At 37.1% G+C, this 12656-nt stretch overlaps 1 protein-coding gene across 1 annotated transcript; it reads left to right on the top strand.

Annotated features, from left to right (window-relative positions):
• Positions 1–457: 457 nt before the first annotated feature.
• Positions 458–4699, top strand: AGTR2 (angiotensin II receptor type 2). The gene is made up of 2 exons (XM_035288253.3): positions 458–542; positions 1983–4699. Exon 2 carries the CDS (start codon positions 2018–2020, stop codon positions 3107–3109), a length of 1092 nt encoding a protein of 363 aa, XP_035144144.1. The 5' UTR covers positions 458–542; positions 1983–2017; the 3' UTR covers positions 3110–4699.
• Positions 4700–12656: the final 7957 nt, after the last annotated feature.

Here is a 12656-nt window from a genome sequence, read left to right on the forward strand (position 1 = left end):
AGGAGACATTTTAGAAGTTGCAGAATTCAAGTAAAATTGCTACCATTCTTTAGTAAACAGAAGTAAAAATTGTAGAAAGTAATGAAGGTTGGAAAAGATGATAAACAAAGACTGCTATTATAATAAATTTCCTAGTCTCTACCCACTAATATCTTTTACAATCCCAATATCAGGAAAAAAGGAAGAGAAAATTCTGTAAATAATTATTATATTCTTCTCTTAAAGTAAGCCACTGAATTCAAAATTCTCTAACACATTTGTGGAAACTTCATTTTTCTTGTTTGAGATTTATTTGAATGAGCTGTTATGATTGGAGACAGTGAGAATTTCAGATTAATGTTTTGCAGACAAAAAAAAAAAAACCTCTCTGGAAAGCTGGCAAGTGTTCATAAGTCAGCCCTAGAATTATGTAGGTTGAAGGCTCCCAGTGGACAGACCAAACATATAAGAAGGAAACCAGAGATCTGGTGCTATTACGTCCCAGCGTCTGAGAGAACAAGTAAGCACAGAATTCAAAGCATTCTGCAGCCTGAATTTTTAAGGTAAGTATGAGCAATTTATGTACACTTTACTTGAAAAGTAGAAAACACATTAAATGAAATTTTCTTTTTATGGATGAACTTCTGATTTTCCAGTATTTTAACACTGTATTTTACAAAACTCCCGAATTATTCAGCTGCTGTTTCTCTTACAGGAGTACATTTAGGCACTAAGCAAGCTGATTTATGATAACTGCTTTAAACTTCAACAAGCAGTAAGTCTTCAAGTGGAATTTATTATTGATTCTTTTATGTTAATTTGTTAGGTCAAAGGAAAAAGCTTTAGAGAAAAATAAAAGTTTTGCTCTTTATTAGGAGGTTCTTTGGTTACTACAGTTTTAATTGGGTAGTTTATTTGTATGTATTTTGAAACTATCTGAAGTAAATAATATTTCCTTAGTATGCTTATCTTTAGCTATTTTTTTGTTTCAAAATAATGTTTCTAGTGAAAAAAATCACAAAACCTGAACACTGTAACATTTGAGAGCAATGGCTATTTAGTTCTGTTATACTGAAAAGAGAACAAAAGAAAAATAAGACTATATCATGATTAATCATTGATGTTCAATTCTCATGTCATTGAGCAATCTAAACTACTTCTACTTGAACCTAAAATAGGTTTGGCTATTTTTTACTTTATCTGATTTAGTTGAAAATGGATTGTTTATATACTAAATAGACTAAAATTAGATACCTATATCTAAATCTAATAATCTCTATTAAAAGGAGAAGACTTTTAGAAATATAAATATACTTCATAACTTCTTCAATATATTATCATAAAAACAACAGAAAAGTAAAACTAAAGGAATTAATTTTAATTAGTAAAGACAAACCATGATTCCCCATCACAATGTGTTTCTTTGGCATATTCTCTTTTGGTTTTTTATATACTTATTTTCTCCATTGCTTATGTTACTTATATTTTCCATAGCTGCAACAATTTGTATGTAATTAGTTACTTGTATAGAGCATTTCTCTATGCAATAGCAGGCAGCAATGTGGTTTTTAGAAAGTTTACAAATAGAGATATATGCTCAAGTCTTTTTGAAAAATTAACTTTCCTTTTTTCTGGGTTTCTTATTTTTTTCATACATTTCCTACCCTGACTAATCTTCTGAAATATTAATTTTCTTTAAACCTTTCAAAAACATCATAGAAAAAATGGGCAAAAGGTATTTTTATTCAGAACTTTCAATCTGAAATGTCTTACTTTTTGCCATTATTACTTACTTTTTGCCACTATTAAGAAAAGAATTTCTCCTTTTTCCAAGAGGTAAAATCCATTCTCTTTTTACAAGGCATGGCTTTGTTTCATAATGTTTTCTATAATTACTCACTTCTTTTTTGCTTTTGACAAACTTTCAAAATGCTAACGATTCAAGGATGTCCTCAGCTTTGTATGTGTTCTAAGGGTTTTATTATTTTTTTTTTTCTCCACAGAAGGCATAAGCATTAGGAGCTGCTCACATCTCAATATGAAGGGCAACTTCACCCTTGCCACCACTGGAAAAAATATTACCAGGAGTCTTTACTTCGGGCTTGTGAACATCTCTGGCAACAATGAGTCTCCCTTCAACTGTTCACATAAACCATCAGATAAGCATTTAGATGCAATTCCTATTCTCTACTACATTGTATTTGTAATTGGATTTCTGGTCAATACTGTTGTGGTTACACTGTTTTGTTGTCAAAAAGGTCCCAAAAAGGTTTCTAGCATTTACATCTTCAACCTTGCTGTGGCTGACTTACTCCTTTTGTCTACTCTTCCTCTCTGGGCAACCTATTATTCTTATAGATACGACTGGCTCTTCAGACCTGTGATGTGCAAAGTTTTTGGTTCTTTTCTTACCCTGAACATGTTTGCAAGCATTTTTTTTATCACCTGTATGAGTGTTGACAGGTACCAATCTGTCATCTACCCCTTTCTGTCTCAAAGAAGAAATCCCTGGCAAGCATCTTATATAGTTCCCCTTGTCTGGTGTTTGGCCTGTTTGTCCTCATTGCCAACATTTTATTTCCGAGATGTCAGAACCATTGAATACTTAGGAGTGAATGCTTGTATTATGGCTTTCCCACCTGAGAAATATGCCCAGTGGTCAGCTGGGATTGCCTTAATGAAAAATGTCCTTGGTTTTATTATCCCTTTAATATTCATAGCAACATGCTATTTTGGAATCAGAAAACACTTACTGAAGACGAATAGCTATGGGAAGAACAGGATAACCCGTGACCAAGTCCTGAAGATGGCAGCTGCTGTTGTTCTGGCCTTCATCATTTGCTGGCTTCCCTTCCATGTTCTGACCTTCCTGGATGCTCTGGCCTGGATGGATGTCATTAATAGCTGTGAAGTTATAGCAGTCATTGACCTGGCACTTCCTTTTGCCATCCTCCTGGGATTCACCAACAGCTGCATTAATCCGTTTCTCTATTGTTTTGTTGGAAACCGGTTCCAACAGAAGCTCCGCAGTGTGTTAAGGGTTCCAATTACTTGGCTCCAAGAGAAGAGAGACAGCATGTCTTGCCGGAAAAGCAGTTCTCTTAGAGAAATGGAGACCTTTGTTTCTTAAATCTGAGAGCAGAATGCACGTAATCAACATGGCAACTTGCTTTGAGGCCCACCAGAATTATTTTTAAATGGTTTTAATAAAATAACATTTCCTTTAATCTAATGTTTTCTCAATCTTCTGAAACCAAATGTAACTGTTTTATCATCCAGTGACTTTCAGGAATTGCCCATTGTTTTTCTGATATGTTTGTACAAGACTGTCGTTGGTGAGACATAGTCACAACCTAGAAGTAAATGGTGATATATCTCAAGTTGTAATTAATAATAGATTATGACTGATTATTTGTGGTTTCAGATTTCTCTTTGAAACATGCTTGTGTTTCATTGCAGGGTTTTATATCCATTTTAATCAGACTTCCCTCTTGAACTAGGACCAGTCTTTTAATTCATTGCATCATTTACAAGACTACATTTTAAGAGAGATGAGCACTTCTGAGTTGAGTATAATAGATTAGTACTAGATTATTCAGGCTTTAGGCATATGCTTCTTACTTTTAAAAAGCTGTAAATTATATTCCTCTTGCATTTCACTTGAGTATAGGTTTAGAGTAAATCTATAACTACATATTGAGTAGGTCCAGGAATATAGATTAAATCATACTCCTATATTTTAGCTTATTTTTACAGTTATAGAAAGTAAAATGTACTGTAACATAGAATTACAATCAATAATATTTGTGTGTTCACTAAATTCTGAATAAGCACTTTTTAAAAAAACTTTCTATTCCCTTTAATGATTGTTTAAAGGGTTCTATTTTTTCTGATGATTTTTTGAAATCAATAACTAAACAGTGTGTATTGTTATAAAATGTAAAGGTCACTTTTTATATCATTGACCTTCTAGATGATGTGGTGTTTTGATATATAGGGCATTGATTTGATTTTTATTATTAATGCTTTAGTTCTGGGTTGTTTCTCAAAATATCTGGGTGGCTTTTTAAAAACTCTTTAACTTGCAACAAACCCTTAACTAGCATAGAAAATGGTATCCAGAATGGAATTTTGCTACCTGGGGTCTGGGTGGGGGCAAAGAGATCCACTCAATTACATGTTTGTTACCAAACAAGGAACCTGTCAGGGCAGTGCAATGTGACTGTGAAAATATATACCATGGGGGTAGTTTTAACCTAATCTATGAATACTGTTTGTTTCAGAACCTGCATGATTCTGTGGAGATATTTTAAATCGATTGCAGGTCTAGATATCTGTTTCTCAATGCTATTAAAGCTCCTACATTAGAGGAATGCCTGAAACTGAGTTACCCAAATTTTACTTACATTAAAGTAAAAGTTTGACACTTTATTCTGTATCAGCCCTGTATAATAACAGATTACCTAGGACCTTCCTCTGAGGTAGGTCTAAATACTGATATCTGAGGTAGAACTAATGTTTTAGGGGCTCAGCATCTCTGCCAGGTTCCAGGGTTAGAGACAGAAGAATCCTCTCATACTACTTTCTTGAAAAGTCCTAATTTCATGTAATCATTTTATTTTCCATGAAAAAAAAACAGTTATATGTATAACCAACTATGATGTCATGTTTTAAATAATTTTGTAAAACATCTTATATAAATAAAATTTGTAATTGACAGAGCATGTGTGCGTTTAAAAAAATTAACTATATATATATATAACAAGTATATATTCTTACCTCTACTTGTATCTGTATCCTCCATTTTATCTCCACTGATACTGCTTAGTTTTAGCTCTGATTATTACTCACCTGACCTCTTGCCATACTATTCAAGTCTTTCTCTCTTGAGTATTCAGCCATAATTTCCTATTAGCTATGAAAGTAAAATCTAACTTTCTTTGAGTCTGCAAGACCTTGAGAGATGTGATTCTTCCTAGTCTCTTTAGACTTTTTCTCTCTGTCACTGCTCTTCAAACCCTATGCTTAAGCACCAAAAAATGACTTAATGTCTTTTAAAGCCTAATGCTCTTTCATGCCTCTCTGCTGTTGTTCACACAATTCTGTCTTCCTAAACACTCCTCCAATCATTCTCACCTCCTCAGGGCCTCACATTCAATTGATGAAAACCTGCTTAACTTTCAACATTCAGCTCATGCTATTTCCTCTACTATAATAATAATTATTATACTAATTATAAGACACACCCCTAGAATTTCCCTCAATGAACAGAATTGTTTCTCTAGTTTTTGGGATTTTAAGCCTGACTTCTGCTTTTATAGAGGCCCAAAATTGAACCCTGAGTAGCAGCCTCCAAATGGTTTTTCTTGGGACTAGGAAGAAATGCCATTTGAGAGGATGCTACAAGAATGTGTGAACTCTTGCTTTAGGAATGTATGTTTAAAAGTATACTTGTCCGCTTTTCTCTCTGAAGATGTAAATTTCAGGTAAGCTTCTCAGATAACAAAGGAAACTACTTTTCTTCTCATTCGGCCACTTTTCAAGGTATTATGTAATCTCCTTTCTTTATCATGATCCTACCTTTTCTCAACTCATCCAACACAATGCCCGGAAAGCACATTACAACAACAATAGCTATTATTAGATGAGCATTATGTGTCAAGAAATATTATATATGCATTATCCAATTTTATTCTAAAAATTACCCAAGGATTATTATTTTACAAATAAGGAAATTGAGGCACAGATGAGTCCTGACTAATCTTTAAATTTGGTTCTGCCGGATGAATCAGGTAGTATCAATTACGTGATTAAATTTAAATCATAGGCTACCAAGCAGATATATCAGACACTCTTACACACTCCTTCCACCTTCATCTTAAAGCTAGTACTTGAGCATCCCTAACATCAGTAATACAATTGCTTCTGGGCAGGTGCACTTATGAAGAAAAAGACAGGAGGCAGATGGATGAGGCCTTCTCCCTTGTTCTTCACTGCCCTTTCCTTATATTCCATACTGTATGGAACCACATAAAGTCACCACTATTCCCTGTTGCCCCCTCTACCCTGTACACAAAGCAAGACAGATACCTCAAACATTTCCTTTAAGGAACAAACATGTTAATATGAACTTTAACTCCTTTTTTTCCCTTTTTAAATTGCATTTTAGGTTTTGGGGTACATGTGCAGAACATGTAAGATAGTTGCATAGGTACACACATGGCAGTGTGTTCTGCTGCCTTCTTCCCCTTTATATAGGGTTACCAGAGAAATTTATCTCTTGCATCTTGCAGAAGTAATGTGTATTTTTATTATGGAAAAGTAAATATTAATTATTTCCACATTTTATAGACTTAAATCAGATCTCCTAAATAGATTGTTTTGCAAAATATCTTTTTTTTTTCAGACTCTTTGAGGCATGCATCAAAATCAGAAGCAAATCTGAAAGTAAGCAAATTCTATTTTGACTTTTTTTTTCTTCTTTCCCCGCACAGGGATCTGAGGGTGGGAAACTGTTTGGTGGCCTACCATATCAACAAGAGAAAACTCCAAACTTGACAAGATGAGTTAACACATGAGATACCTCAAGCAAGAAAGGGTTGAGGGTTGAGGCAATAAGGATAACAGAACACGTATTTTGTTAATTTTCACATAAACTATAACAGCAGTGATAATTTATACAAAATAACAGAAATTCATAAATTATCACTAAAAATAATTATTTCACCTGCAAAAGACCAGTGGCCCAGAGATTAGTTAACTAGCTTACTCCATACACATACCTACAAAGGGTTAGCACCCTCAAAAATGAATTCTTTCTTTTTGAACATCATTTTTTGGAATAAGAGAATTATTTCTAAATTAAAAAATAATTGATATATATATATTTCTTATTATAGAATCAACTTATTCTTGAAAAATCAAAAATTAGCTACAGAGATAATCATCACTAACAGCACAGGGTAAAATTATCGTGTGTGTGTATATATATATATATATGCACACACACACAGAGTACATATAAACAGATATAATTTATTTTTATCTCTGTATCTGTATTCATATTTCTTTCTCTTTTTGTTTGTTATCTATCAGATATGTTCTTTATCACTGTGTTGTACATTTATTTAAATATTTAAAATATTTTGACCCTGAACTCCTATCTGGTGTACTAGAAATTTTTCTTTCTTTACTCATTTGGTTCTCCTTTTCTATGATAAGTCCAAAATCCTGAGAGCTTTAAGCAATCCAAGAGATCACACCTGGTTATAATTTTCCAGTGAAAGAAAATACTGGAAAATATGATAAGTCTGTTGGCCCATTCTCTGAAGCTGTTGTTGCTACATTATTTATCAGTTAGTCTGCATAAGAACAGATGTCTGAATAGTCTCATGCAGGCTTCAGTCTACTTAAGTTTTGAAGTGATCTATGCACAAGCCACCTGATAAAGATAAGAAAGCCTCTTCCTTTCTCCAGTGCTACACTCACTTATAACCGATGTGTGCTAAGGTAGTCCTGGGCTTGAACATGTATTTCGATTTTGCCACATCCATGGAGCCAGGAGCAATCAGCAGAAACACAGCTAGAGGAACATGCCATACAAGGAGCCTATCTTTTATTCCCTTAAGTAAATCTCTCCTGTGCAGCTGGAGTCACATTTTAAACATTTCCTCAGTAAAAAGGAGTATCCTTGATTGGGAGAGGAGGTGGGTAGTTAAGCTGTTGTTGCTTCTCCATGACATCAGTAGAGGCCATCTTAGTACATAAGATATACTGAAATAACTTTGAACTTTTTAAAAAATAGTCTAATTCATGATTTCGTTCCTCTCCAGAAGGAAACCTAAGCTCAACATACCAATGTGTAGAGAATACAGTTGGCACAGACTCATTTGCCTGAAAAATTGAATCATCAAACTGTTTCCAAGCCCCGATATTTCCAGCTATAGCCGTCTTTCACATATTTACTCTACATTCTAACACAAATGTATGTGGAAGTGATTACAAAAAAAAATCCCAAAAAATCTTCTACTACAACCATTTGTGATGTCCTAACAGCTTGAAACATTTGTGGATAACAGACTTAAAATGACACTTTTTCTACCTCCTAGAAAAAAGCAAAAGTGTGTGTCATTGTATATTCTGTTATCTATTCTTATGGACTGAATTCTTACGGACTGTAACCTTCACTCACACCCAAAATTCATATATTGAATTCCAACCCCCAATGCAATGGTATTTGGAAACTTTTTGGAGGTAATTAAGGTTAAAGGAAGTCATAAAGGTGAAGTCTTAATCTTATAGGACAGCAGTAGTATAAGAAAAAAGAAGATACCTCTGTCTCTTCACACACTCACAATGGGAAAAGGCTATATGAGTATATAGCAAGAAGGAAGCTATCTGAAGACAGAAAGAGAGTCCTCACCAGAAACCAAACATGCTGGCATGCTTATTTTAAAAATTCAGTCTCCAAAACTGTGAAAAAATATATTCTGTTGTTTTAGTGACTCAGTCTATGGTATTTTGTTATAGCAAGTTGATATGGTTTGGCTCTGTGTCCTCACCCAAATCTCATTTTGAATTGCACTCCCATAATTCCCACATGTTGTGGGAGGAATGTGGTGGGAGATAATTGAATTATGGGGGTAGTTTTCCTCATATTGTTCTTGAGATCTGATAGTTTAATAAGGGACTTCCTTTTTCACTCAGCTCTCATGCTCTCTTGCCACTATCATGTAAGAAGTGCATTTCACTTTCCACCATGATTGTGAGTCCTCCCCAGTCACATGCAACTGTAAGTCCATTAAACCTATTTTACTTCTTAGCTCGGGTATGTCTTTATCAGCAGCATGAAAATAGACTAATACAGTAAATTGGTACTAGTAGAGGGGGCACTGCTGAAAAAATACCCAAAAGTGGAAGTGACTTCAAAACTGGGTAATAGGCAGAGGTGGGAACAGTTTGGAGGGCTCAGAAAAAGGCAGGAGGATGTAGAAAAGTTTGAAACTTCCTAAGACTTGTTGAATGGCTTTGACAAAAATGCTGATAGTGATATGAACAATAAGGTCCAAGCTAAGGTGGTCTCAGATGGAAAGGAAGAAGTTGTTGGGAACTGGAGCAAAGGTGATTCTTACTAGGTTTTAGCAAAGAGGCTAGCAGAATTTTGCCCCTGCCCTAGAGAGTTTTGAAACTTTGAACTTGAGAGAGATAATTTAGGTTATCTGGCAGAAGAAATTTCTAAGAAGCAAAGCATTCAAGAGGTGATGTGGGTGCTGTTAAAGATATTCCGTTTTATAAGGAAAACAGAGCATTAAAGTTCTGAAAAATTACAGCCGGACAATGTGATAAAAAAGAAAATCCTGTTTTCTGAGGGGAAATTCAAGCCTGCTGCAGAAATCTGCATAAGTGACACAAGTGGCTAAATATGAATCCCCAAGACAATGGAAAAAATATCTCCAGGGTGTGCCAAAGGTCTTCATGGCAGCCCCTCCCATCACAGGTCTGGAGGCCTAGGGTGGAAAAATGGTTCAGTGGGCTAGGCCTCAGGTCCCTGTGCTAAGTGCAGTCTAGGGACTTGGTGCACTGCATCTCAGCCTCCCAACCATGATTAAAAGGGGCCAAAGTACAGCTCAGGTCATGGCTTCAGAAGGTTCAATCCCCACACCTTGGCACCTTCCACATGCTGTTGAGCATGTGAGTCACAGAAATCAATTGGAGTTTTGAAACCTCTGCCTAGATTTCAGAAGATGCATGGAAACACCTGGATGGTCAGGCAAAAGTTTGCTGCAGGGGTGGGGCCCTCAGGGGGAAACCTCTGCTAGGTAGTGCAGAAAAGAAATATGGGGTCAGAGCCCCCACACATAAATCCTACTGGGGCACTGCCTAGTGGAGCTGTGAAAAGAGGGCCACCATATTCCAGAATTCAGAATTATAGATCCACTGACAGCTTGTACCATGCTCCTGGCAAAGCCACAGACATTCAATGCCAGCCCACGAAGGCAGCTTGAAGGAAGGCTGTACCTTGCAAAGCCACAGGGTAGAGCTTCTGAAGACTATGGGAACCCACCTCTTGCATCAGCATAACCTGGATGTGAGACATGGAGTCAAAGGAGATCATTTTAGAGCTTTACTATTTGACTGCTCCACTTGATTTTAGACTTGCATAGGGCTGGTAGCCCCTTTGTTTTGGCCAGTTTCTCCCATTTGTAATGACTAAATTTAACAAATCCTGTACCCCCATTGTATCTAGCAAATAACTTACTTGCTTTTTTTTTTTTTTTTGAGATGGAGTTTCGCTCATGTTACCCAGGCTGGAGTGCAATGGCACGATCTCGGCTCACTGCAACCTCCACCTCCTGGGTTCAGGCAATTCTCCTGCCTCAGCCTCCCAAGTAGCTGGGATCACAGGCACGTGCCACCATGCCCAGCTGATTTTTTGTATTTTTAGTAGAGATGGGGTTTCACCATGTTGACCAGGATGGTCTCGATCCCTTGACCTCGTGATCCACCCGCCTCGGCCTCCCAAAGTGCTGGGATTACAGGCTTGAGCCACCGTGCCCAGCCACTTTTTTGATTTTACAGACTCATAGGTGGAAGGAACTTGCCTTGTCTCAGATAAAAATTTGGATTGTGGACTTTTGAGTTAATGCTGAAATGAGTTAAGAACTTGGGGGACAGTTGGCAAGGCATGATTGGTTTTGAAATGTGAGGACATGAGATTTGACAGAGGCCAGGATCAGAATGATATGGTTTGGCCCTGTGTTCCCACCCAAATCTCATCTTGAATTGTACTCTCATAATTCCCATGTGTTTTGGGAGGGATCTGGTAGGAGATAATTAAATCACGGAAGCAGTTTTCTTCATACTGTTCTCATGGTAGTGAATAGGTCTCACAAGATCTGATGGTTTAATTAGAGGTTTTCACTTTTGCTTGTCTCTCATTCTCTCTTGCCACTGCCATGTAGGAAGTGGTTTTCACCTTCCACCATGATTGTGAGGCCTTCCCAGTCATGTGCAGCCATTAAACCTATTTATCCTTCCAGTCATTATTAAAATATTATATAATTCACATTTCATTATTATAATAATAAAGACATTATTATAATATGCTTATGTGTATAATATTATAATAATGTCTTTATTAGCAGTGTGAAAATGGACTAATACACAGCCCAAGCACATTAAAAAAAATTTTGATACTGAGTGTGGTACTAGAAAACATAATTTAAAGGGTGAGTTTTCTCAATTGGTTCTGGAGTTTCTGATGTTGGTTCTCTAATCTGATTTAAAGGTGATAATGATTATTTCCAGTTGTAAAGAGTGCACTGGTAATGCATGACGTGAACTAGCAGTGGAGATATACAGAATGTCACCATTAAAGTGAGTTTTTTTGTGTGTGAGATGGCTACCTAGAAGTATTTCACACATGCCTCATCCACTTGAAGGAATCAGCATAGTGTGTAGGAAGTCATATTTTGAGTGAATTATTCAAGAGAGTACACGAAAGTCCAGTGGAAATGCAAAGAGAAACTCAAGAATCAGGAAAGGTGAAGGAGGACAGTCAGCTTGTGTGGCTGAGACCAGCCAGAATCTGAAAGTAAATCCCCAGTATAGAAGACTATAAGTAAATGTATTTCAGTGGTCTACGTTATCACTGGGGACTCATACAATCTAGTCCATTGAAGTGCACCTTGATCCTCCCAAACCCTGAATCTGAGTTGAAGAGTGCCAGGATACTATGAGAAAGAAATGCTCCAGGGAGGTTACACATTCTGCATCACATGTTCTCCTTACGACTTAAGTAGCTACAATAAAATGTTATTATCAATCCTAGTTTTTAACAATCTGGGCATGATCTTGGGAAGAGGGACCCCAGTTCTGGACATTAGGAAAACTTCGGCCCCAGCAACCAGGACTGAAAAGCCAGTCTTGAAAGGGATACAGTTGCAAGTGCTGGAGTCAGATAACACCCTTGGGGCCTGAGCAGAACAAGAGTTGCTACAAAGGCTAGGTTCTGAGCTGGATGGGTGCTTCTATGGCCCAGAGCTGAGTTATAAGCTAGGTATGAACTACCTACACTGAATGAAATGCAGTGTGGGCTGTGAGAGCCAGAACAGGGCAGGGAGCCCTACCTGGACTGAGATGTGGAAGAGATATGGGTACTACACTCACTGGTCAAGGCTGCAAATGCGAGAACCAGTGGCTCAACCTGACTCCCACAACTTTGGGTTACCCCTAACCCAAGTATTTCACTAGGGAGCTGAGAAATTCCATACCATCCCTGTCATAGCTGATGTATGCAGTCACCATTGGTTGGGGGTTGGGAAGCTGAGCATAGGTTCATCTGGTCTGGTTCCAGACAGCTTTTCCCCACCCATTGAGTCAGAGTGCAACATCCAGGCTTCTAGAGGTTCCACAGTCTAGCCTGCTGCCTGGGGCACCTAAGCACTTTTTCCAGGTCAGAGGTTGAATATAAACATATTGCTGCTACTACCTCAGCTGGCTTGTACCTGAAAGCACCATCAACTGGCCTAAAGGCTGACCCACACAGCCCATTGCAAACACTCCCAACACGAGTGAACAGCACTTAAAATGGGGAAAGCATCTCACTACAACTGCTACTTCCATTAACCATACTGTCCTGGATGCCCAAGAGCTTAAGAGTCCACTCACCTACCTGG

Source organism: Callithrix jacchus, chromosome X (genome assembly GCF_049354715.1).
Source record: "Callithrix jacchus isolate 240 chromosome X, calJac240_pri, whole genome shotgun sequence".
In the NCBI taxonomy this organism is placed as follows: Eukaryota; Metazoa; Chordata; class Mammalia; order Primates; family Cebidae; genus Callithrix; species Callithrix jacchus.

What these genes read in the sequence shown, in the direction of transcription:
- AGTR2 (XM_035288253.3), top strand. Translation starts at nt 2,018, where the DNA reads ATGAAGGGCAACTTCACCCTTGCCACCACTGGAAAAAATATTACCAGG.